Source organism: Salvelinus alpinus, chromosome 15 (assembly GCF_045679555.1).
Source record: "Salvelinus alpinus chromosome 15, SLU_Salpinus.1, whole genome shotgun sequence".
Classification (NCBI taxonomy): Eukaryota; Metazoa; Chordata; class Actinopteri; order Salmoniformes; family Salmonidae; genus Salvelinus; species Salvelinus alpinus.
The window spans coordinates 55,439,853-55,467,353 of record NC_092100.1 but is presented as its reverse complement, the minus strand read 5'-3'; the positions used below and the strand labels follow the sequence as shown (position 1 = coordinate 55,467,353).

The 27,501-nt window shown below is 42.8% G+C and overlaps 1 protein-coding gene and 1 long non-coding RNA gene across 3 annotated transcripts; both read right to left on the bottom strand.

Moving 5' to 3' along the window:
- Window positions 1-1,690: 1,690 nt before the first annotated feature.
- LOC139540370 (uncharacterized) lies at window positions 1,691-20,028 on the bottom strand. Its single transcript, XR_011668171.1, has 2 exons — window positions 19,737-20,028; window positions 1,691-2,560 (listed from the first exon to the last, which is right to left on the bottom strand). It is a non-coding gene; the product is annotated as an uncharacterized lncRNA (long non-coding RNA).
- A 1,349-nt stretch (window positions 20,029-21,377) lies between these two features.
- On the bottom strand, window positions 21,378-27,275 carry LOC139540371 (UDP-xylose and UDP-N-acetylglucosamine transporter-like). Of its 2 annotated transcripts, none has more exons than XM_071344156.1 (10): window positions 27,043-27,275; window positions 26,692-26,805; window positions 25,139-25,241; window positions 24,953-25,002; window positions 24,613-24,694; window positions 24,304-24,364; window positions 23,598-23,707; window positions 23,216-23,291; window positions 22,793-22,868; window positions 21,378-22,475 (listed from the first exon to the last, which is right to left on the bottom strand). In XM_071344156.1, exons 1-10 carry the CDS (start codon window positions 27,168-27,170, stop codon window positions 22,226-22,228), a joined length of 1,050 nt encoding a protein of 349 aa, XP_071200257.1. In that variant the 5' UTR covers window positions 27,171-27,275; the 3' UTR covers window positions 21,378-22,225. The 2 variants fall into 2 exon arrangements, with proteins under 2 accessions (XP_071200257.1, XP_071200258.1); XM_071344157.1 differs by having other exon boundaries at window positions 26,974-27,058.
- Between the last annotated feature and the right edge of the window lie 226 nt (window positions 27,276-27,501).

Below are 27,501 nucleotides of genomic sequence, written 5' to 3'. Positions count from 1 at the left end.
GGCTGAACAGCTGATTGTCAAATGTACTTTAAACTGAGAAATCATGTGACTAAACTAAACAAAAAGAAGAGGAAACTGTGCTATGAAACAAAGATAAATTATGTAAAGAAGCTTAGCAAAAAGCTTTGGAGCACCTTAAATTACATTATGGGCAAAAGGCGAACTCCTTCATTGAATCAGATGGCTCATTCATCACAAAACCCACTGATATTGCCAACAAACTCTGAACCTATCCATCCATTCATAACTGACCAAATTATGAAATACATTGTAATTTTGAATTCCGTAAAGTGAGTTATGGAAGAGGTAAAAAAAAATGTTGTCTGTCAACAATGACAAGCCACCTGGGTCTGACAACTTGGATGGAAGATGACTGAGGATGGTAGAGGACTATATTTCCACTCCTATTGGCCATCTCCTCAATCTAAGCCAACAGGAAAGTGTGTGTCCTCAAGCCCGGCGGTAGGACTGGGCGATATGGCCAAATATCGTATCACAGAATTTATTTATTTTTTGGTGGTATGGTGGTTTTTGAAGGTATTTTGTGTTTTTGAATAATAAAAGTTCAAAATTTGATTTATGAGTATTGCGTGTCCCTAGGGTGGCAACACATACAGTACAAGACAAACGTTTGGACACACCTACTCATTCAAGGGTTTTTCTTAATTTTGACATACTATTTTTACTATGAACTTATCCTCTGCAGCAGAGGTAACTCTGGGTCTTCCTTTCCTGTGGCGGTCCTCATGAGAGCCAATTTCATCATAGCGCTTGATGGTTTTTCGCGACTGCACTTGAAGAAACTTTCAAAGTTCTTGACATTTCCGGATTGACTGACCTTCATGTCTTGAAGTAATGATTGACTGTCGTTTCTCTTTGCTTATTTAAGCTGTTCTTGCCATAATATGGACTTAGTATTTTACTAAATAGGACTATCTTCTGTATAACACACCTACCTTGTCACAGCACATCTGATTGGCTCAAACGCATTAAGGAAAGAAATTCCACAAATGAACTTTTAACAAGGCACGGCTGTTAATTGATATGCATTCCAGGTGACTAGCTCATGAAGCTGGTTGAGAGAATGCCAAGATTGTGCAAAGCTGTCATCAAGGCAAAGGGTGGCTACTTTGAAGAATCTCAAATATAAAATATATTTTGATTTGTTTAACACTTTTTGGGTTACTTGAACAAAAAGGGTCAGATGACAATTAGGGGAAAGAAAAAATTATCTATTGAAGTTCCTTCTGAGGAGATCTGTGGTGCTCTCCATTCTGATTGCTTCAGGAAAGTCTGTGGTAAGGTTGATCACAAAATAGCCTCCTAAACTCAAAAGTTTCTCATTAGCAAACTAGTTTCCTCCTTGCTGACCTGACGATATGATTTGAGAATATATATTTATAATGATGTGTTATTTCATAGATTTGATGTCTCACTATTATTCTACAATGTAGAAAATAGTAAAAATAAAGAAAAACCCTGAAATGAGTAGGTGTGTCCAAACTTTTGACTGGTACTGTATATATTTATTATTTCATTATAAGAATTGTTTCCCTGCCTCTTAGGCCCATGGGCTTCAGCCCCGGTAACCCCCTGAATTAATCTGTCCCTGTAAATAATGGAGTCATACATACTGATGGAAGCATAATTATATTTGGTGTACTAACAAATTAGAAGTCAATACAGAATGTAGCTTCAAACAGTAAGGACTTTATTAGAAAACCCCTCAAAGAACACTTGTCATTGTACCTACTGTATACACAGACAAACACATCCAACAACACACAATGTCAATTTCTCACTTTCTTAACTATGGCTTGGTCCGTTTCCATGAGCTGCTATTCTACCTTCCAGAACACTGATTTCATATGGTGCTAGAACAGAGAACACACATCTAAACCACCATAGGAAACCAGCTTCTGGGGGGAGCAATTGAGTGTTTTTTTCAGTGTGTATGAGTTCATTGAACTTCTCTTCATTCTACCAGAAGAGGTCACTGTCTGCACATAGGTGTTGTAGGCTATTTGTGGTTTGAAGAGCAATGCGATGGCCTGGCGTGAGATCAGCTTGTTCCTAATGTAGGACGTAGGGAAGTCACATGTTACCTAGGTCACGGGTTGGAGAGAGAAAGAACCTGTCCTTTATCTAATTTCCCTTGTGCATGTCTGTCCCATTCTGAAAATGAACAGCAGAGGTTGTGGTCTGGTCTAATGTAGAATTCAGAAACCAAATCATTAGTGATAAAAAAAAAAACATGAACAGGGGAAAAAGGAGGGTGGGGTCTTGGAGAAATTCTGCACGCTTGCACTCTAGCAATACAGTTACAGTGGGTAGTATCTCCTATATACACACGAGAGCAGGCTACAGTTTTACTTCAACAGGAGGGAGAAGCAGTACATGGATATTTTGAAAGTTTGCACTTTAGCTAATACAGTTGGCAGTATTTCATACATCCATACAAGAGTACAGTTTCCCTGAAGAGGAGAGAGGTCCAGTACAGTACCGTTGCAGCATCAGCAAAGCAGGGCAGGAAGCTCTGGGGTGTCTGGGAAGTCTCCGCCTGCGAGGAGTAAGAGGGAATAGAAAAGAGAGTGAGTTTGTAAGAAAGAGAGGAGTTTGTGTGTTATAGTGAGAGTCTATTAGTCTTAATGCAAGCATGTGCATAAGGGTGGTGTTGAGAGCGTGGGCACTGTCTTCTCTTTTCTGAAAGGGATATTTCTATGATTTTGAGGCACGTTGCTCTCACATCCCAGCTAACAACATGTTCCCACATCTTAAGAGTCTCATTAGGTCATTAACTAACGTTTTCATAGGAATGTTCCCGTGACGTGCAAGGAATGCTTCCAAGAGATCATTCCCTTAACGTCAAATAAAACCTACCCAGAACGTGGTTACCATGTTCTCAGAACTTAAGATATTAATGTTCGAGATATGTTTCATGGGAACATTGACACGAAGTTCACCAAGGGGTGCAGGAGGTAGTGTCGTTTTTTTGAGTCAGGAGATTTGGTGGTGTCAGAATGAGGGGATAGTCAGGGTCTGTGGAAACGGGAACTATAGGTCTCGAGTTGACTTTGACAGTAATCTCTGCCATGAAGGTGGTTAGTAATTCGCCTTGTGACTCCTATAATGTGTTCCCAACTGCCTCCCATGTGAGATGAGTATGGGGTTGTTGAAGATCTACGTACAACCTTGTCCACTCAGGTACCTGTCTATCTTATCATTGCCATCTTTTTAGTCAATCTTGAGCTCTTTGCAAGTACCAACAAAGTTCCCACTGGGTACACACTGGTTGAATCAATGTTGTTTAAACGTCATTTGTCAACGTATTATGACATGGAATCAACGTGGAAAATACATTGGATTTGAAAAATGTCATCAACCAGTACTTTTTTCATCTAATTTCAACCAGTGTTGTAAACATTGAAATTAGTGTAAAACTTCAACTTTAATACTTTGACTTAACCTGACTAACAGGTTGTTACATTAAGCCGAATTTCAACATAATCATCAGAACTACTGTAGGTATATATTGAAATTATTGAAAACGTTACAAATCTTTTTTTTAATATTCATTATATATTAGGTAGTTGAAATGATGTCAAATGTTATATCTGATTAAACTTTGTTTCAATGTTGATAGTAAAATGGTATGTTTGAATCAGTGTAATTGTTCCAACGTCATGCCATCAACCTAAATAAAGAGATATATTGAAATGCCACAGTCCAACGATTCCTGCCTGAACAGTGACTCCTACTGGTATATGAGGGGTAATGTACTTCAGTTAGAACAAGTCTACTGTCCAGATGCCTACCGCTATGTACCCTGCTTAGCAAACAAGCTGTGTACATTTCAGCTGAGCCATCACGTCAACACATTTAGACATTGATCAGCATCCATACACTCCATTTGTGTAGACTACCTAAATAACATTGAATAGTTGAAAGTAACTCCTCTAACTTTTCCTAAACAAGTTGTATGTGAAAGTACATTCTGAGTGAGGTCGGGTTTATGTAGGCTACATTGATATCTAATTTGCCCAACAAAGGACACCAACATGTCAACGTGTAGCTAGGTACAGGGCCGGAACCAGGGTTTTAGTTTTAGTGAGGTCCGGAGGGAGCTCATTTACTGCCTTGTAGCTAGGTACAGGGCCGTAACCAGGGTTTGAGTTTTAGTGAGGTCTGGGAAGGGAGCTCATTTACTGCCTTGTAGCTAGGTACTGGGCCGGAACCAGGGTTTTAGTGAGGTCTGGGAAGGGAGCTCATTTACTGCCTTGTAGCTAGGTACTGGGCCGGAACCAGGGTTTTAGTGAGGTCTGGGAAGGGAGCTCATTTACTGCCTTGTAGCTAGGTACTGGGCCGGAACCAGGGTTTTAGTGAGGTCCGGAGGGAGCTCATTTACTGCCTTGTAGCTAGGTACAGGGCCGGAACCAGGGTTTTAGTGAGGTCCGGGAAGGGAGCTCATTTACTGCCTTGTAGCTAGGTACCGGGCCGTAACCAGGGTTTGAGTTTTAGTGAGGTCCGGGAAGGGAGCTCATTTACTGCCTTGTAGCTAGGTACAGGGCCGGAACCAGAGTTTTAGTGAGGTCCGGGAAGGGAGCTCATTTACTGCCTTGTAGCTAGGTACTGGGCCGGAACCAGGGTTTTAGTGAGGTCCGGAGGGAGCTCATTTACTGCCTTGTAGCTAGGTACCGGGCCGTAACCAGGGTTTGAGTTTTAGTGAGGTCCGGGAAGGGAGCTCATTTACTGCCTTGTAGCTAGGTACCGGGCCGTAACCAGGGTTTGAGTTTTAGTGAGGTCCGGGAAGGGAGCTCATTTACTGCCTTGTAGCTAGGTACTGGGCCGGAACCAGGGTTTTAGTGAGGTCCGGGAAGGGAGCTCATTTACTGCCTTGTAGCTAGGTACTGGGCCGGAACCAGGGTTTTAGTGAGGTCCGGAGGGAGCTCATTTACTGCCTTGTAGCTAGGTACCGGGCCGTAACCAGGGTTTGAGTTTTAGTGAGGTCCGGGAAGGGAGCTCATTTACTGCCTTGTAGCTAGGTACAGGGCCGGAACCAGAGTTTTAGTGAGGTCCGGGAAGGGAGCTCATTTACTGCATTTATATACAATTAAAAACCCTTAAAATGCTTTTTTGGAGGACAGCAAAAACAAGCAAAAATGACCCCAGCCATTATCACCTTGGCTGCTTTTGGTTCATTCAGCTCAGTCGATCTACAAACACATATCCTATTAGCAATACAATTGTAATGTTATACCCCTGAAAGCGGGGACATATGAGAAATGATTCAAATTGACATGCAGCTTCAGCGACTGTTCAGTCAGTTGTGATGATGAATTGCATAAAATCATCAACTCTTTACATAGATATCTTGTCTCAAATGACATCATGTTTACATTTGTATTCCTAGGCGTTACTAATTATTAAGCTCTGCACAAACAGACATCAGTGGAGCGCACAGATGATCGTATTATCACTTTCACAGGAATGATTAGAATATTAGTGACGATTCCGTAAAAATATCAGTGATGTAGTGGTAAAAGGTGGGTAATGGGTAAACTACTCCAATGGGCGATGGACATAAGACAAACAACCACCGACATAAACAAAAACGTATGACATTTTTACAACTGTAATGTTTGCATTTTTTATGCATTTTAATGTAGGTCTGTAGGGAAGAAATGGCCATGTGGAGATGTTCATATTGAAGCATATCATATTTTTTGAAGTTCATAACATGTTTGATAAGATTAGTACAGATTTTCTCAGGGGACCCCAAAATGTAGAATTTTATAACACATTTCATGCAGTTCTACTTATTTTTTCATGGGGCAAAGATAATTTTTTTTGTAATTTTAAAGCAAGTTTTCTGCAGTTCTACATATTTCCCCATGGGTCAGTGAGAAATATTTGGTGTTTTAAAGCTAATTTCCTGCAATTCTACACATTTTGCAATGACATATGCCATGTTAATGATATCTGAGTGAGTGACTAACAAAATCAATGGGAGCCCCTGGAGACCAGGGCTCCTGGGCACATGCCCTGCGTGCCCGGTCGTTATTTGGCCATGATTACTACAAGTTTAGATAACTGGCTAGACTAACTTACCGATCTAAAAACTGTTAGCGGACATGGCTAACTGAGTGACTGTCAGTGACTGACAAAACAAGAGAAAAACTGCTGATGCACAATGCAATTTCAAACTTGCACCTTGTGTATTCTACTATTCTCCTCTCAACAGTAAGTTGAGACCCCGACTAAGGTCCGTAAAATTAAAAAAGTTGGCCGGGGGCCCTAAGCGACCGCTCATGTCGCTTATTCCTGGAGCTGGACCTGTGTATAAGTGACTAACCTATTTACCAGTTGTGAACTTATTCTCCAAAAGTCGATTTTTTGTTTGTTTGGAGATGTCTGTAGACACGGCAGGAGTCACGTGATGAACGTTAATCTTTTTTTGTTGCAGGGAGGTCCTGAGAATGTTTTATTAATGTTCAGAGAACAGAAAATAGGTTATTTGGAGCTTTTTGAATAACTTAAAACTTTTACTGAATGTTTCAATAAGACTTTTTTAATAACACTGCTAGTGCATTAGATCGCTGCACCACTCGGGAGCCCATCATCATGGTAACCACATGCCCGTAGTGAGTAGTGTCTATCTGTGCACCGCATATCTGGGGGGAGCGGCGTGTGGGGCATGGTGTGTAGTGTTGATCGATTACACACTGCGTCCACCAAGTAGTGCCACGCGAGAGTTGAATTGGCTACACTAGCTAGCTAGCTATTTCCCTTGTCGTAACAGAACTGCGGGAAAGTGGTACTCGGGAAAGCCGTGCTCGCCTGAGCGGCATGTAGCAACCGTAGTCCGCAGACAGATATTATTGGCCGAGGCTGCCTGCTAGCAGTGAGTCTCTTTATTTTAGATGCCAGTGAAGTTCTATTTACAGATAAAGTCATTGGGTCGGTGTCCATCTCAAACCTCTCTCTTTCCCAAAATGGACACAAAAAGCTTTACTTAATATAAATTGTCAAACAACTCTCCCCCTCCTCTCCTCTCATTTAATATGCAGACACAGCATCATTTCCCAGCTTTGCTTCCCTCAGGAATACACACTCACAGAGAGAGACTTCGGGAGTGTGTTTTCTGTTAAATGGGCCTGTCTCAGTGGATCCAGGGCCATTCTGTGATATCTACAGACATTTTAGAGCAAATCTACCAGCTCCGCGTTGCTTTCTCCTACCAATGTCAACACTTCAACTGAGATGTCAAAGCGGCGGGCGCACCATGTCATGGAAATTATTCACTCCATTCTACTGACAGAGAAAGCAATCACAGGGCTATCATTGGGCTGGATCTGTCAATATAACAACATGGATTCTCCCTCCGTGTTTTTAACTTCAAAGGACAGCTTCAGAGTAAACACGGTCCGTGACCATGTAAAGCAGATTGTGAAGCCCATATTTAATGATATTAACCATCTACGTAGAGAATTCTTGACATTACGAGACGCAAAAACATGCAAAATACCTATCAAATAAATGGGGAATATGCCCAAGGGCATTTCCTAGTATTTGATGTATGGGCCAGCCAAGAGTCCTCAGCTGTACAGTAGGTACGGACACTAATGTGAGGACAGTAAAGTATGGATGGGAGTCGTTTATAACTATACTGTCTCGGAGTTAAGCTACACACTGAGTGAAAAGACAGTTTGTAGTTACCCGCACTACAGATCAGTGACTATACAGACAGAGGGACACACTCCACATACAGGATAGAACTGACAGAATGAGGCTTGCCACTGAGGAAGAAAAATAGCTATAAATATGCACAGCCAATGTAGTACAAGATCCAGATGTGGTCACCTAGCACTTCCATTAGCTACGTGGATACAAGAGAAAGAGACAGAGAAACAGAGAGTCAAAGTGAAACTTACACACGTCACACATACACACACACACACACACACACACACACACAATGCACAGTGAAACAAGAGTCTGAAAGTGACGCACAGAGAGCGAGAGTGAGAGTGAGAGAGCGAAATACTGAAAGTGAAACAGACACACAAACACTGCTTACACACACACACACACACACATTCTGGTGTCTACAGTACAGTGCATGACAGATGCCCAGTTAGTTAGAGAACATGAGATTGATTTACAGTCTTGTGGCTTGACTTCTGGATGCAATACGTGTTTCAAAGATCTACTTAACTACACAAACACACTTCATTCTACCACTATTATATGAGCAGTTACTACGTCTATAAAAAACAAAACAAAGACAAACAGTTATTATAAATTGATAAGCTATAAATGCTGAATCTTACTGAAAACATAAGCTACTTTTAGATGACACAATATAATTGAAGTTAACATACTTGTTATAACAGTGCATTTCAGTTGCATTTATAGTCTTGAATAAAAAAGAAACATTTACACAAACACGCACAAAGCCACTCTATACCTGTTTAAAATCGCCCACGGTGAGCCATATGGTGTCCCTCAGGCATCATCTCCATGCTGCCTGTGTTGCTGTGCTGTCCGGTTGTAAGGAGGAGCCCAGCCACCCAGCCTATCCATAAAGATATACTATACTGTAGCTCCCAGAGTCCTCATGTCTGACTCTATACAAGCCCACAGAAAGAGTAGGGAATAGATGCCTTGAGCCGTAGGTACCAGAGAGACTGTACTGCTAGCCTGTCTCTTCCTCTCTCTGCCTTCCCCTCTATCTTTCTCCTTTGCCTTCCTCTCTCCTTTCTCCCTGTCTTCTTCCTTCTCCTCGTTCTGTCGGCCTTCCTCTCTCCCGTTCGTCTTCAATGTAAGTGTGAGGGTGTGATCTGTTCATCCAGTACTCACGCAGTCATTCTTACACTGAGTCAACAGGCTTTGCCGCACACTCTCTCGCTCTCTTTATCACTCTCTCTCTCTCTTACTCACTCTCTCTCTCTCTTTCTTACCTACACATACACACATATGCGTGCACACACACGCACACGGACACACACAACCGTACTCTCTTACATAGAGGATAATATACGGTGTCATTATCTCATAAACAAACAAAGGAAATACATACTCACTTTGTCACACGCATATTCACACACATACTTTTAGAATCACTGCCCGGTACACTTGAAACCGAGTCTGAAACTCTCACAACGCGGTGCCATTCATCACATGGTGGAATTGTTGTCAATCAAAATATGAGCAAACAAACATTGTTTTGGTGAAAGAGATTTATATACACTACGTGGCCAAAAGTCTGTGGACACACCTTAAATTTGTGGATTCGGCTATTTCAGCCACACCCGTTGTTGACAGGTGTAGAAAATCCAATTTGTAAGTCGCTCTGGATAAGAGCGTCTGCTAAATGACTTAAATGTAAATGTAAATGTAAAATCGAGCACACAGCCATGCAATCTCAAAAGACAAACATTAGCAGTAGAACGGCCTTACTGAAGAGCTCAGTGACTTTCAACATGGCAATGTCATAGGATGCCACATTTCCAACAAGTCAGTTCTTCAAATTTTTGCCCTGCTAGAGCTGGCCCGGTCAACTGTAATTGCTGTTATTGTGAAGTGGAAATGTCTAGGAGCAACAACAGTTCAGCCGCGAAGTGGTAGGCCACACAAGCTCACAGAACGGGACCGCCAAGTGCTGAAGCGCATAGCACGTAACACGTAAAAATCATCTGTCCTCGGTTGCAACACTCACTACCGAGTTCCAAACTACCTCTGGAAGCAACGTCAGCACAAGTACTGTTCGTCGGGGGCTTCATGAAATGGGTTTCCATGGCCGAACAGCTGCACACAAGCCTAAGATTACCATGCGCAATGCCAAGCGTCGGCTGGAGTGGTGTAAAGCTTGCCGCCATTGGACTCTGGAGCAGTGGAAACGCGTTCTCTGGAGTAATGAATCCAGCTTCACCATCTGACAGTCCGACGGGCGAATCTGGGTTTGGCGGATGCCTTGAGAACGCTCCGTACCCGAATGCATAGTGGCAACTGTAAAGTTTGGTCGTAGAGGAATAATGTTCTGGGGCTATTTTTTATGGTTCGGGTTAGGCCCCTTAGTTCCAGTGAAGGGAAATCTTAACGCTACAGGATACAAAGACATTCTAGATGATTCTGTGCTTCCAACATTGTGGCAACAGTTTAGGGAAGGCCCTTTCCTGTTTCAGCATGACAATGCCCCCTTGTACATTTACATTTACATTTAAGTCATTTAGCAGACGCTCTTATCCAGAGCGACTTACAAATTGGTGCATTCACCTTATGATATCCAGTGGAACAACCACTTTACAATAGTGCATCTAACTCTTTTAAGGGGGGGGGGGGGCTAGAAGGATTACTTTATCCTATCCTAGGTATTCCTTAAAGAGGTGGGGTTTCAGGTGTCTCCGGAAGGTGGTGATTGACTCCGCTGACCTGGCGTCGTGAGGGAGTTTGTTCCACCATTGGGGTGCCAGAGCAGCGAACAGTTTTGACTGGGCTGAGCGGGAACTGTACTTCCTCAGAGGTAGGGAGGCGAGCAGGCCAGAGGTGGATGAACGCAGTGCCCTTGTTTGGGTGTAGGGCCTGATCAGAGCCTGAAGGTACGGAGGTGCCGTTCCCCTCACAGCTCCGTAGGCAAGCACCATGGTCTTGTAGCGGATGCGAGCTTCAACTGGAAGCCAGTGGAGAGAGCGGAGGAGCGGGGTGACGTGAGAGAACTTGGGAAAGTTGAACACCAGACGGGCTGCGGCGTTCTGGATGAGTTGTAGGGGTTTAATGGCACAGGCAGGGAGCCCAGCCAACAGCGAGTTGCAGTAATCCAGACGGGAGATGACAAGTGCCTGGATTAGGACCTGCGCCGCTTCCTGCGTGAGGCAGGGTCGTACTCTGCGAATGTTGTAGAGCATGAACCTACAGGAACGGGTCACCGCCTTGATGTTAGTTGAGAACGACAGGGTGTTGTCCAGGATCACGCCAAGGTTCTTAGCACTCTGGGAGGAGGACACAATGGAGTTGTCAACCGTGATGGCGAGATCATGGAACGGGCAGTCCTTCCCCGGGAGGAAGAGCAGCTCCGTCTTGCCGAGGTTCAGCTTGAGGTGGTGATCCGTCATCCACACTGATATGTCTGCCAGACATGCAGAGATGCGATTCACCACCTGGTTATCAGAGGGGGGAAAGCGAGGTCCATACAGAAATGGTTAGTCGAGATCAGTATGGAAGAACTTCACTGGCCTGCACAGAGCCCTGACCTCAACCCCATCGAACAACTTTGGGATGAATTAGAACACCGACTGCGAGCCAGGCCTAATCGTTCAACATCAGTGCACGACCTAAGTAATGCTCTTGTGGCTGAATGGAAGCAAGTCCCCACAGCAATGTTGCAACATCTAGTGAAAAGCCTTCCCAGAAGAGTGGAAGCTGTTATATGAGCAAAGGGGTGACCAAATCCATATTAATGCCCATGATTTTGGAATGAGATGTTCGACGAGTAGGTGTCCACATACATTTGGCCATGTAGTGTATGAATTTATATGAATTATCAATGAGGGACACTTGTTGAATTATATACACCCACCACTACTTACACTACAGCCCCAGTGACTTTCATCATGTTGAAACCACACAGAAGGGGAAATTCCTGGGAAGACGTAAGAGGAAGTAATGGGATCCATGTGGTGAAAGTTAGCAGGTGAGTGGGAGAGACTAACAGGACAGGAATCCTGCTCCAACATTCCAATCATGTGACAGGAAATAAAACTAATGGCAGCCCTGGCTGTCAGACCAAAGGCATGGTAACACACACCCACACACACACTTCCAAATGTACATGCTTCCCACCGTTCCTGTGGTCTGAGTCAGCTGACCACACGATGAGTCGCTCCCTCGCCCTTCCTCTCCTCCTTTCATCTCTCCATCTCTGCCGTGCTAGAGCCAAGGATGTGTGGGCTGAGTCAGAGCTACCCGTAATAACCCCTCACCCAGATTCGCCTCCATCACCATCATTCATGCATCCACACACTACTACCATCCATCATGGCACCGCACCTCGTCCCCTTCACACCACTACCACTACCAAGTGTCAGAATCAGGTTTAAGACCTGGTTTCCTAGACACAGATCAAGCCTTATCCTGTAAGCATGTTCACTGGAGGTGGGAAATTGTTGCATTAAGTTTAGCAACCCACGATCTAACTGTCAATCATCAGTGACAACCCATCAGTCTCCAGTGGGAGAGTTCCATTGCCTGTGTACCTGCTGCTCCCCCCCCCCCCCCCCCCTCCCTCCTCCTCTCCCTCTGTATGTGCTCCTACCAACTGAGCGGGGTGCTGTTGCAGCATTGTTAGGAATGCTTTGGGTGGCTGGTGTACCAAAAACAGTCAAAACATGCCCCACCCAAGCCCGCTACCCGACATCCTGACCATCCCTCCCTCTGTCCAAAATACAAACCAGCTGCACTATCTGGCATCTAGGAAGGGGAACTTTCAATTATCTCTCTATTACACACGCACACAAACAATGTTACTTGGATTGCCTTGACATTTCCCTGTCCGTCTCTGACACCCACTTGTGGTCTGTTCAAAATGCATATTCATTAATCGGTCCAAATCAATCAAATATCATTGAACATACAATAGCACATTCCAGCCGGTTAAAATGCCTATTTACTCTGTTCCATCTGACTGTGCAACCCACTGTCTCGTCAAGTTATAAACTTGATCGCCATCTATACACTATCTCACACTACTTTTAGACTAACATTTAATTTTCAACAGCCGGAGATTTGCATAAACCTTGCGTTCTGTCTCTCAGACATTTGCAACATTGTTTCAATATTCAAATTCGATCTCCAACTGTCCCATAGTAATGAACATGTAGGGGTTGGGAGTCAGGACTACAGAGAGGCAGGAAGCGTTTCTCAGCCAGTTGAAATCATGAATCAGCTGGCATCATTTTTATGGATATATACAAAAACAAATAGTTTGCACCTAATTTGCGGTCTTTCCAGTTTCAGTTTGAAGTTATTGTGTAGTTATGTTGTTGGCTAGCTCCTTTGAACAACAGTGTCCTAACGAAAGAGCACATTTTCTATGCCAGGTGAAATCGTGGCTCATTAGCTCATTGTAATGGATGTATCCAAATAAATGTCTCTAGAAAACAGCTTAAACAAAATGCAGCTACTGTTGTCATTGTCTGCACTGTTTGACTTGACTAAGTTAGCTGTAGTTGGCAAACTAGCAAGCAAGGGATAAGAATGTCGCCAGTCAGTGTGGCAATAGAACATTTAGAACGAACGAGTGTGTCACGTCCATAGATACAGAACAAAAAGACTGAACGACTGGGTTGCGTCTCTGGCAACCGAACCAATAGAACGAACGACCAGCCGGCTTGGGTAGAAACGATAGATTTGTTTCGGGACTATATCTTGTGGAAGGATGAAATAGTATTTAGAAATTAATTTTAAAAACGTTAAATGAAAATGTCAATCATTATTTGAATAAGTTGGTAACCCGTTGTATTAAAGTGATAATGCCCTCGAAGCCGGTGTTTGGAGGATATATTGGCTCGGTTTGCTAAAAACACCCATGCAAATATATCCTCCAAACACTGGCTTCTCAGGCATTATCACTTAAATAAGGCCAGAGGAGGTGTGGTATATGGCTAATATACCACCGCCAAGGGCTGTTCTTATGCCGGATGCAATGCGGAGTGCCTGGACACAGCCCGTAGTTGCCTGAACACATTACATTTTTGACAATGCTTTTTTCGGATAAAAACTAGTTCATTGCATCCGCCGTGGAGCCCAGTTTCAGAATATTACCATATGTCCCAGCTACTTGCCATAGTTTTGAAGTAGTCACGAAAAAACAGGCATTCATTTAGAAAAAACAGGCCTTCATATACTCTGTATCTCTCGTTTACACAAGTGTTTCCATTATTTTTGCACTTACCGGTATGCCTACAGCCTATGATTTCTTAATTCTTAATGATTCATCTGTTGACCAGGTGAATCCAGGTGAAAGCTATGATCCATTATTGATGTCACCTGTTAAATCCACTTCAATCCGTGTAGATAAAGGGGAGGAGATGTTTAAGCCTTGAGACATGGTTTGTGTATGTGTGCCATTCAGAGGATGAATGGGCAAGACAAAAGATTTAAGTGCCTTTGAACGGGGTATGGTAGTAGGTGCCAGGCGCACCAGTTTGAGTGTGTCAAGAACTGCAACGCTGCTGGATTTTTCACACTCAACAGTTTCCTATGTGTATCAAGAATGCTCCACCACCTAACAAACGTCCAGCCAACTTGACACAACTGTGGGAAGCATTGGAGTCAACATGGGCCAGCATCCCTGTGGAATGCTTCCGACACCTTGTAGAGTCCATGCCATGACGAATTGAGGCTGTTCTGAGGGCAAAAGGGGGTGGAACTCATTAGGAAAGTTTTGTACTCTGTATTTAGTTATTAAGAGATCTCTCAATAATAATTCTCACAATAGCACATTGGTAGTAGTCAGTGACATATCAAAGCTAAGCAGGGCTTGGATAAAACCCTGGATGGGAGACCAACTTAATAGCGGTGGATAGATCAACTCTCCAGTAGGAGGTGCTGTCTAATCTATTGTTTTTTTTTCTGATAGTTGTCAGGATTTGGCCAGGATTGTTCCGGTTTTGGCCACTAGATGCCCCCATTGTGCTTTTTTGACCCTTTTGTTTTCCCTTGTTTCCAGTTATTATTTGCACCTGTATTTTATAAGGTTTGTCTTTGCTGAAAATTGGTTACAATGATGACATATTCCTGTGGTTGAAATGCCACCCTCAAAACAAGTTGATTACTTCTTTTTTTCCCCTGTATAGATTCCACATCACAATACATTGATAGATTACGTCGAAACAATGTTGATTCAACCAGTTTGTGCTGGTTCCCAGTGGGAAGGGCCAAGACACTACTCATGTTTACATTCAAAATGAGCTCTAATGTATGAACACACTCGACAGAAGATAATGACAATAATGAATTGAATGTTTTTACCAAAAATGTTATATGAAGATTTAACACTACCCAGATTCTGTTGTTACAAATACTGATGTAATTCTATGAGTAGGTATGAAATCTAGCTACTGCATACATCTTACATTCCTGTACATTCCTGAAACCTTACATCTGAGTGAGCAATCAGGTCAGCATGTATGAGGGGATTTCCAAACTCCCATACAACTTGAGTAACAGCAGGTTCTTCACAAACAATTCGCACACAGAGAACGTACTGTTCACTCTCGCTATCGCACACACATAAACACAATACACACACACTATACATGGGTGTGCACTAATACAGTTACTTCAAACATGCACCAGTCAGAATCCCTTTGTACAAACACAACAAGCCACGGAGAAACACTGGTAATTCTGACCACAGTTTCCTCAGAGGAGTAGACTGACGTCAAGTCTGGCTTGGTTTTAGATTTACAGACCACAGTTTGGTTTAGTGTTTTGCTCTAAATCTGTAGTGTACTTTCCCCTTCCTCCTGTGCTGCTCTCACTACCTCTACTAGGCCGCTGTACATCTCACTTGTCCCACCTTCTATGTCTATTTCCTTCCATCTCACACTTGTACGCACACACACACACTCTTCCTCTTTGATGAGGCATTGAATACCACCAGTCCCACTCGCAAACACACAGACCTTTAAAAACGTATACCTATGACACAGACTTGATGGCATAAATATACACAGACACTCTCCCATAAGCACACTGACAAGACAGAGACATGCCCTGATATCTCACTCACTGTAGGAGGCATGGCAAAGCTTCATTCACTGATTGCCAATATAAGGGAGTTTAATGCAACTGAAGAAGTGAACTAGTGATGGTTGAGAGATGAGTCGACCTGACTCAGTATTTTAGTGGTGGATATGTGACCAGGCTACTGAGGCCAGCACAGTACAACTTGGCTTGGTTCGGCTCACTATTGTGAAAAGGGTCTAAGAGTGCCCTCTACTGGTGAAAGAGCATAGTGCAGAAGACGTTTTGAGAAACTCTGTAGAAACAGGTTGACATCGAATACATCTACCAGCCCTTCAAAGTCACAATGCTATGTTGTACAGTGCCTCAGAAAGTATTCAAACCCTTGGATTTTTTCCACATTTTGTTGTGTTACACCCTGTATTTAAAATGGATTACATTTAGATTTTTTTGGTCACTGGCCCACACACAATACCGCATAACGTCAAAAATAGAATTATGGTTTTCAAACATTTTACAAATTAATAAAAAATGAAAAGCTGAAATGTCTTAAGTCAATAAGTATTGACCCCCCTTGTTATGGCAATCTTAAATAAGTTCAGGAATAAAAAGTCTTAACAAATCACATAAGTTGCATGGACTCACTCTGTGTGCAATAATAGTGTTTAATGTTATTTTTCAATGACTTCCTCATTTCTCTGTGCACCACACATACAGATAATTGTAAGGTCCCTCAGTGGAGGGTCCCTCCGGCCAGCACCCCGGAGTCGACTCTTCACTGTTGACCTTGAGACTGGTGTTTTGCGGGTACTATTTAATGAAGCTGCCAGTTGAGGACTTGTTTCTTAAACTAGACACTAATGTATTTGTCCTCTTGCTCAGTTGTGCACCGGGGCCTCCCACTCCTCTTTATTTTCTGGTTAGAGCCAGTTTGCACTGTTCTGTGAAGGGAGTAGTACACAGTGTTGTACCAGATCTTCAGTTTCTTGGCAATTTGTCACATGGAATAGCCTTAATTTCTCAGAACAAGAATAGACTGACGAGTTTCAGAAGAAAGTTCTTTGTTTCTGGCCATTTTGAGCCTGTAATCGAACCCACAAATGCTGATGCTCCAGATACTCAACTAGTCTAAAGAAGGACGGTTTTATTGCTTCTTTAATCAGCACAACCGTTTTCAGCTGTGCTAACATAATTGCAAAAGGGTTTTCTAATGATCAATTAGCCTTTTATAATGATAGACTTGGATTAGCTAACACAACGTGCCATTGGAACACAGGAGTGATGGTTGCTGATAATGGGCCTCTGTATGCCTATGTAGATATTTCATTAAAAATCTGCCGTTTCCAGCTACAATAGTCATTTACAACATTAACAATGTCTACACTGTATTTCTGATCAATATTATGTTAATGGGTAAAAAAATTGCTTTTCTTTCAGAAACAAGGAAATGTCTAAGTGACCCGAAACTTTTGAACAGTATTGTACATAAAGGAGATCCAAGGGTGGTGTTCCTATACATATTTGAAAACCATTTATACAATAATAAATGAAGTATTCATTTATGTAAGCAAAACAAGAGAAAACATTTCAACTTCTCTAAAGATCATATCTATGAAGGAATTCACTTTCTGTATACATGCATACTGATAGGGTACATTATATTCTCTTTATCCCTCTCCACATATGCCTTGACCTTACATCCACTGTGTGTGTATGTCTATATGTGTGTCAGTCCTTGCCCTTCTCTAGTGATATAAACACAGAAGCCTAGTGAGTCATAAAACCAATGAAGGCACAAGATAAACAAACTCTCTCTCTCCCACCCTCTCGCACACACACACTTTGTAATAATAATGTAACAACCAATTTGTAACCTCTGTACGTGTCTACAACAAATGCTATATTACCATATTGTCAAATTAACAGCCAGTGCACAAGTTTCCAAAGGGCGCAGCTTACAAAGACATCCCAAAAAGCTGATACGACAACAATATGTGGCACAACACAACAATGAGCAATTGCAATGGTTCAGCATCATTATTAAATCATAAAACAGGTAGGCCTATGAATAATGCTACGCTACTGACTTAGTGGCGTGAAATAAATACCGCTCCACGATTGAGTTATTTACACTTTAAATCACACTTCTTTCTTTTATTTATACACTACATTACCAAAAGTATGTGGACACCTGCTTGTCAAACATCTCATTCCAAAATCATGGGCTTTAATATGGAGTTGGTCGCCCCTTTGCTGCTATAACAGCATCCACTCTTCTGGAAAGGCTTTCCACTAGATGTTGGAACATTGCTGCGAAGACGTGCTTCCATTCAGCCACAAGAGCATTAGTGAGGTCGGGCATTGATGTTGGGTGATTAGGCCTGGCTCGCAGTCGGCGTTCGAATTCATCTCAAATATGTCAGGGCACTGACCTCAAACCCATCGGGGCAAGTAGTGTTCTCCTGGCATCCGCCAAACCCAGATTTGTTTGTTGGACTGCCAGATGGTGAAGTGTGATTCATCAATCCAGAGAACGCATTTCGAGTGCTCCACAGTCCAATGACCTTACACCACTCCAGCCGACGCTTGGCATTGCGCATGGTGATCTTAGGATTGTGTGTGGCTGCTTGGCCATGGAAACCCATTTCATGAAGCGCAGGACGAACAGTACTTGTGCTGATGTTGCTTCCAGAGGCCGTCTGGAACTTGGTTGCAACCGAAGACAGACAATTTACGCGCTACGCGCTTCAGCACTTGGCAGTCTCTTTCTGTGAGCTTGTGTGGCCTACTACTTCGCGGCTGAGCGTTGTTGCTCCTAGATGTTTCCACTTCACAATAACAGCACTTACAGTTAACCAGGGCAGCTCTAGTGTAACGGATGTGAAATGGCTAGCCAGTTAGCGGTGGTGCGCGCTACTAGCATTTCAATCAGTTACGTCACTTGCTCTGAGACTTAAGTAGGGTTGCCCCTTGCTCTGCAAGGGCCGTGGCTTTTGTGGAGCGATGGGTAACGATGCTTCGTGGGTGTCAGTTGTTGATGTGTGCAGAGGGTCCCTGGTTCGCGCCCGTGTCGGGGCGAGGGGACGTACTAAAGTTATACTGTTACATTGATGCTGTTGACCCGGATCACTGGTTGCTGCGGAAAAGGAGGAGGTCGAAAGGGGGGTGAGTGTAACGGATGTGAAATGGCTAGCCAGTTAGCGGTGGTGCGCGCTACTAGCATTTCAATCAGTTACGTCACTTGCTCTGAGACTTAAGTAGGGTTGCCCCTTGCTCTGCAAGGGCCGCGGCTTTTGTGGAGCGATGGGTAACGACGCTTCGTGGGTGACTGTTGTTGATGTGTGCAGAGGGTCCCTGGTTCGCGCCCGTGTCGGGGCGAGGGGACGTACTAAAGTTATACTGTTACACTAGCTGGGCAGAAATTTGACAAACTTACTTGTTGGAGAGGTGGCATCTTTTGACGGTACCACATTGAAAGTCACTGAACTCTTCAGTAAGGCCATTCTACTGCCATTGTTTGTCTATGGAGATTGCATGGCGGTGTGCTCGATTTTATACACCTGTCAACAACCGAATCCACTAATTTTAAGTGGTGTCCACATACTTTTGTATATATAGTGTAGATAAAAACGTTCACCGCGGGTATTCGGAGTACTTCAGCCCTGGAATTGTATCTGCGCAACATGATGGGGAATGCGGACGTTGGGCAATGCCCAAGTGTCAGAGCCGTGTGGCAAGGGATGAAAACACCCTCCCTTGGCAAGAAAAACATGGCGCAGCGTCAATTCCCCGAGTCACACTATAGTCTAGATCAATTTTCTTATAGATAATTTAGTAAAACAAACAAACAAACATATCGTTGGAACACCGATGTTGAAGCTACAATAAAATACAACATATTAGCCTACTTTCAACGTGCTTATAATAAAACATGCACTGCACTTCAGCATCAAATAATAAACCAACTGGATAACTGTAATAATTGGACTTACATCACCAAGATTCAGCCATCAGGTTCAAATAAAAAAAGTCAAACTTGCATAATGTTCCTTTTAAAAGAGAACGAAAGCAAAGTGCGAAGCTTGGGTGCAGGTGTCTGGTCTCCCCGCAGGCGGATGAGGCGCGAGCATAGACAGACACTTCGCTTTATCGTATATATTCTGTCATTGTGCCCATCGTGAAAACATGCGTCTTCTTTTTGAAAACTTAAAGCGACCTTCCAAGTGGCAGAGTAGAAATGCAACAGATAGGTAGTCTACAGCAGGGCCACCGGAAAACGTTATTGCGAAGCGGCACTTATGACTTAGTTTATACCTTTTTTTTATGATCTGTCAACTCGCGCACACTCGCTCTGTCCACATCAGAGTTCTGCTGCAGGCTCTTTGCGTGTCTTGACCAATCAGATTCACTTAAATCGCAGGTCGCGCGGTGCGCATGCGTCCGCGTGCGCCATCGTGCGCAAATTGATTTTGTCCCCCCACAGCAAACATGATCATGACAGGCAGGTTGAAATATCAAAACAAACTCTGAACCAATTATATTATTTTGGGGATAGGTTGAAAAGCATTAAACATTTATGGCAGTTGCTAGCTAATTTGTCCCATTTAGCTAGCTTGCGGTTGCTAGCAAATTTGTCCTGGGATATAAATGTTGAGTTTTTATTTTACCTGAAATGCACAAGGTCCTCTACTCCGACAATTAATCCACACATAAAACGGTCAACTGAATCGTTTCTAGTCATCTCTCCTCCTTTCAAGCTTTTTCTTCTTTGGACTTTGGCGATTGGCATCTAACGTTAGCTAGCCTATGGGTTAAGGTTAAGTTTAGGAATTTGGTTAAAGGGTTAAGTATAGGTTTAGTATTAGGGGAAGGTTTAGCTAAAATGGTTAAGGTTAGAGGAAGGATTAGCTAAAAGGGTTAAGGTTAGGGTTATGCCCTTGATCACACCGACAGCGTCATTGAGCAAAATGGTACGCAGCATCATCTGGATATGTGTGCAACAAAAGTTCAACATTCACATTTCTGTCAAGCCGTCACGCATACAATTTCATGTGTACCATAAATCCAACGTATGCACCGCACAGAACGCACTGCAACTGCCTTTGCAATGCAATGCTGCAAGGCAAACGCAGCGCTCCATTGGGAATTAACATAGTTTGGTGTACCAAAATGCAATGACGCTGTCGGTGTGATCGAGGAATTAGGGCAAAGGGTTAGCTAACATGCTAAGTAGTTAGAAAGTAGCAAATAAATATTTAAAAAGTTGCTAATTAGCTAAAATGCTAAAGTCCCTAATGAGATTCAAACTCGCAACCGTTGGGTTGCTAGACGTACGCCTTATACGCCCACACATCCACCCCAACCAACTGCACTACTTGCCTTAAGTAACCATCTGTCACCACACCAAACGTAACATATCATGCTAATTTGAGTGTCCCAGATCTACATTTGCTATACTATGTCTAGTTTATGAGACCAGGCTGAGTCTACTATGCACCTTTTCCTTTTGACCAGGGTACATTAAGTGCATTTCACTGACACTATTACGTAAGTACAATATTTTCCTTTTAATTGTAAGTGGGTCATTGTATGGAAATATACATACAGAAATATTATGCAATACAATGCAAATGTATAGGGTAGAACTTTTTATTTCAGTAGGTTGAAAATGAATGGTGCAGTGATTCTGGAGTGAAGGAAAATGCATTTGCATGGTTTTGGGGGGTTTTCAAGACAAAGTTACTGGACCTGCCAAGTACTATTTTGAAAGGACAAATATCCTCCTGAGGAATAAATGAAAATAATACTTGTAACTTTTGTGTTTCACTAACGTCAGTTTTTATAACATTGATGAGGTGGTGAACTAACTTTTTGTCATTTAGTATTTCAAAATGATGCTAATCAGAGTACAGTAATATGTTTTGTCCATATACCGCTATAATCATTTTTCTGGTGTTCAATTACATGTTGATAGACACATACTTTTCACTCACAGCTCAGCAAAACTCATATTTAGCAAAACACCTAAATAAATACAGCTCACCAAACAAACAAAACAAACAAAGCATACAATCAGTTTTGCAAAAATCTTGCCTTGACTTATTCAGTCAACAAGGTAGTTTTGTCAAGGTTATGTCCTTAAAATGTAGTATAGAGACGTACTGCAACTGAGTAGAGAGCGAGGGGGGAAACAGGCTCCAGAATGTACAATCACACCCACAACAAATGTAGTACCGTATACACACACAACAGTGCAGTCAAAGGTCTCTTGTGACGTTGGCTCTATCTCAATTTGTCTTTCTGTGATTTCCTGCATCCTCTCACTTCTACTCAATCATATTGGAGGAGAGGGTCTCAGGCCCCCCCCCCCCCCCCCTGTGGATCCTCTTCTCCAATTCGTTTTGAGAAGGAGGCAAAGAGAGAGGATGCAAGGAATTGACGAAAGTGCTGCGTATCACTCCGCCTTCTTTACTGCATATTACTACGTCTTTTTCGTCTTCAGCTTTTCACCTCCTCTTAACGCCGTGCAGATGCTAGTCCAGACCTCCGTGTAGATCAGGGTGCCCAGGAAGACGACTCCAGTGCCCACCCAGTGCCAGGCGGTGAAGGGGTTCTTGAAGAAGAGGATGGAGATGATGAGGCTGATGAACTTCCTCAGAGTCACCACCAGGGTTACGGTGAGAGAGGCACACTCTGTGGTCAGGATGAAGACACCGCGGATACACACGTATCTGAGGAGGGTGAAGGACTGGTAGAGGATGATGGTATATGTTCAATAAAAACGGGTCTAAAATGTGTGTGTGTACGTGAGTGAGAGAGAGAGAGAGAGAGTGTGTTTGCATTGAAATTCGTAAGGTGAATGTGCATAGTCTTCTAGTATAGAGACATCAGTAACAGTGTGTTTGTTAGCAGCGTTGTAAAAAAAACTCTGGATGGGTCTAATTTGTTTACAAAGGGATGAATTCCCCTCCAAGCCGACAAGGTGAAAAAAAAAGCGGTAGTGACTACACACATACAGTATTCACTGTGAAAGTATTGTAAAGGATACTGTGTGATGACGTTCAGCAGTAGGTACAACCACAACACCGGCACAGCCTGGCCAATCACAGGAACCTCTACAGGAGCTGGAAGACAAATGTCATTTAGGCTACAGCCCAACTCTGGACAATGTTTAATTCAACATAACATTCATAACATCAGTGAGAAAAGACTAGCCTGGTCCCAGATCTGTTTGTGCTGTCTTGCTAACTCCTATGGTTATTGTCAAGACAGCCCAAACAGATCTGGAAGCAGGTTATCAAAGACACCAACAGACATAACTTTAAATTATTGAGGTTAGTGAAGCGATTTCCCATTAATCCTTCAACTGGGATTTCTGAAAAACCTGGAAACTTTGCAACTCTACTCAATAAGGAGGATACTTTGACATGTTTTCATACAAAACTTTCCTACAAGACTGTATTTGACTCACTGCTTTGACTGAAGAGGACACAGTGGTTGTAGATGTCTGAGGACAGAAGCAGGAACCCAGGCAGAGGCAAGCAGTGCTGAGAGAGCAATGACAAACATATTACAACTGCAGAGAAGATACATATATAGGGTAAAGTATACATATAAACAGCCTATTATCAATGCACAGTGCACACAACACTGAAAATGCAGACACTTGGTTTGCACCAAATATAGATCAACAATTGTAGGGTGGAGCATTACGTTTGGTGAGAAAAGCAAAGCTTAATATCCCCATTGTCAGGGGATAAATTACAATTACTTTTGTGAGTTACTTTGCCTTTCAAGAATACAACATCTGACAGGTCTGGAATGCATACAGCAGTTTTGGGGTTGACACTTACATTATAGAAGAGAGCCTCCTTGGAGTGTTTGCCATACTGCTTGTATAGGGTCTCCTGGAAAATGCCCATTCTCGCAGACATGAGCAGTGCAAAGGTCAACATGGCGATACCTAGAAGAACAACAACAAACCCAGAAAATCAGTTGTATCATGATTGAGAAACGGATACTTTAACCGTACAGGGAGAGGGAGAGAGTTGTCGGTTGTCGGTCTGTACAGTAGGGGGCCGTTTGTTTGCTTGCTGACTGCAGTCATTTTCGCCCATTTCTACGTGTAGAATCGCTGCCAGCACTCTGTTCAGAGGTGCTCGGTACTCTCGGCTGGCAGACACTCTACAATCCTACCGGTGTGTCCGTGCCTTAAGTTGTATTAATGATTGCATTAATCAGTGTCAGGTTAAAATGGGAATGGGGTAGATTTTGCACTAAGGACTTGCAAGTCCCGTAATTTCCTATAAATATGTATGCAGGGTTTGTGTGATAGTCAGAGTTGTGTGCTCTTATTTCAATCCATTGTCCACCCTTTGTCAACAACAGTAACAATCAGTGTCCAGTTCTCAGATAAAGGTAGTCCCGACTAGTCGAGGCAAGGTAAAGATCTTATTATCAAAAATGCAAGTCATTCTGGAACAAAGAAATCTGTCTGAGAAGACTACATGTCTCACTCCTATAGGCACACCGAACAGTAAACGTCCATGTACGACTTACCTATCAGCCAGTGCAGGAAGGCATATACACCTTGATCATCTGAGCCCTGAGTACCTACATTCTGAAAAGTGGAAAACAGAGGTCACTAAATAGCAGAAAATGTAACAGCACAAAAACTTACTGAAGATTTCCCTGTACAACATGAACAAATATGTGCTGACTACTGTATATGTGTAACAGGTTGTAATGACTGTAACAAATGTGTAACAACTCGGCTACTAGACATTGCAGCTGCAACCCACAGTGCACATTATGTGGAAACAAAGTGTGTGTTTGAACGGAAACATGTTAATATTATGAAGAGCTCACCACTTGTTTGGCGGACATGATGGTGCATATGAAGATGCCCAGAGACACCATCGCTACGGAGAGATATTTACTCATTGAATACCTGCAGGGAAAAGACGCTGTACATAGTTTCAGAACCTCCTTATAACCAGACCAGGCCAGACATTTTAGGCATTTCAACAGCAGCCGTCATGATCATGCAAAACAGTGACAAAGGCAGCAATACATTCCTCTGATGCTACAGCTCATGCTGCAGAAAGGCAAAAGTAGCCTATTAATTTGGCTAAATAATTAGTAACATCTCTAGAGTAACAGTAACATATTAACACGGTAAGTAAAGAGAAATTATGCGGGGGGGTACCTTTTCTTCAGAATTATTATACCCATGATCATATTAGCTATTAACGATCCCTGTGAAGATACAAGCACAACACAAGGCATTTGTCAATCAAGCAGGGATATTATTAGATGTTGTTAATAAGTGGTACTAAAAGCATCAGATGTTGATAGTTAAGAGCCATCAGAACGTTTATAACGGTAGACTTACAGATCTGAAGATCATGTGCAGAGGCATAGCGATGTTGAAGTTGAGAGCATAGTTGTTGATCACACTGACTGTGAAGAACATGGTCACCATGACTACATAGTTGCTGTTAAGAAGAAATAAACACAAAGGTTGAAAAATGAAAACTGTGCTTCTCATCCCCTGACAGGACAGGGAGAAAGACGGACGGACGTACAGACAAGCTGACAGACGGCTCAATAATTCCATCATTGTAGCTACATTCTCATACATTACGCCAGGTGTTCCCAAACTTTTTCATCAGTGGGGAATATCCTGTTCCCCTTCCATCCCCGCGCCTCATCTATTTCTATAGGCACAAGCACTGTTCATGACACAAACTGTTCACACCCCTCTTTTGTAGGTTTAAGCTTATTTCCTGCAATTCTACACAATTCGTCATGGAGTGCAAAGAAAATTGTGCAGTTTTAAAGCAAATTTTCTTGCAATTCTCACATTTTTCCATGTCTAATGTGTATTCATGTGATATTTGAGCGACTAAAAACTTACAACAATATCTATGTGCTAAAGAAACAATATCTATGTGCTAAAACAACATTAGCTGACATGGGCTAGTTGATCTGGACATTTCTGACATGTTATAAATAGCTCTCCAACAGTGGCGGTCAGTGCCATTTATTATGAGGGAGGCCGATTTTTATTTTCATGAGCATTGCGTTTCTATTACAGCATGTTGGATCACTGTCGTTCATATTCCATTCACCCAGTTCAACGTAACATCAATAGGTTTAGGCTACTACATGTTACTCAAATTTTCCCTGTTCCCATCATGAGGTTGCTACCACCAGTGTAACCGATGTGAAATGGCTAGCTAGTTAACGGGGTGCGCGCTAATAGCGTTTCAATTGGTGACGTCACTCGCTCTGAGACCTTGAAGTAGTTGTTCCCCTTGCTCTGCAAAGGCCATGGCTTTTGTGGAGCGATGGGTAACGATGCTTCGTGGGAGACAGTTGTTGATGTGTGCAGAGGGTCCCTGGTTCGAGGCAAGGAGAGGGACGGAAGCTATACTGTTACACTAGCCTATGAATTAAAGTTTACGAAGTAGGTGCACACAGGTCGAGAGAAAAGTTCTCCAAGGTATGCAAAGACTAACATGACAAGAGGAATTGGTGATGTACTACCCAATTTCGAAATTGCACCTTGTCCATTTTACAACTTTCAAGAATAAACTTAATGCCGGACTGAGTTCCTTTAAAAAGGAGGGGAACCGCCGATCCCAGGTAGCCTGGCGGGTAGGGGTGTGGGGCCAGTAACCGAAAGGTTGCTGGATCGAATCCCAGAGCTGACAAGGTAAAAATCTGTCATTCTGCCCCTGAGCAAGGCAGTCAAGCCACTGTTTCCCGGGCGCCGAAGACGTGGATGTTGATCAAGGCAGCCCCTCCCGCACCTCTCTGATTCAGAGGGGTTGGGTTAAATGCGGAAGACACATTTCAGTTGAAAGCATTCAGTTGTAGAACTGACTAGGTATCTCCCTTTCGCACCACACAGTTTGGGAACCACTGCATTAGGCTACCTACCTCATAGGGATGGCTGGTTTCTTTCTTCCAAAGTTCGTCTCGAAGATGAACCCCTCCAATGCAATGAAGGCAAATTGAGCGAAGGTCACAATGTTGCCACATCCTGGAAACTCTCTGGGAGTAGGAAAAATATATAAAAGTGTACATGAATATCATTCATTATTAAGAAATATGCTAGCCTAAATAATAGATTATTGGATATTAAGCATTGCAGCATCTTAGTTAGGCTTATATAAACTTGTTCTTTACAGAATGCATAAATATTCGAAAGATGTAGTTAACCTCATTCAACCAAGCTAGTAGCCTAGTTGTCAATAGTTGTTGTTGAGGAGTTCAGAGTTGATCACTGACCTTACAAGCGTTTCCAGAAACACAACATTGCTGCAGCACCCAAAAAAAACAAGAAGTACTGCAAAAATGGTATTCATGTTTGCAGTTATTGGGGGAAAATAACCTACGAGTATTCCTAAAACGGACATTACGTAAACACTGAGGTTTTCTGCTCTAATTATATTTATATAAAAACGAATCGAGTATTTTCTTGGACACGTCACCGGTTACACTCTTCCGGATTGCCTACGCATGGGTGTTGTAGTAGCTATATTTTTCAAGCAGAGAACCACATTTCCCATAAAGATGGCGATGCAACGCTAAAAGAAATCACAGTTGTATTGAGTCCAGGCAGAATTTTGTTGGGGTTAAGGATTACATAGTAGCAAAATACATATTCACAACAGAGAGGAAGAGGCGAAGCGAGAGGGTTCACTCTCGCCAAAATCTGTCCAAAATAAACCTAATGTGTTTATATGG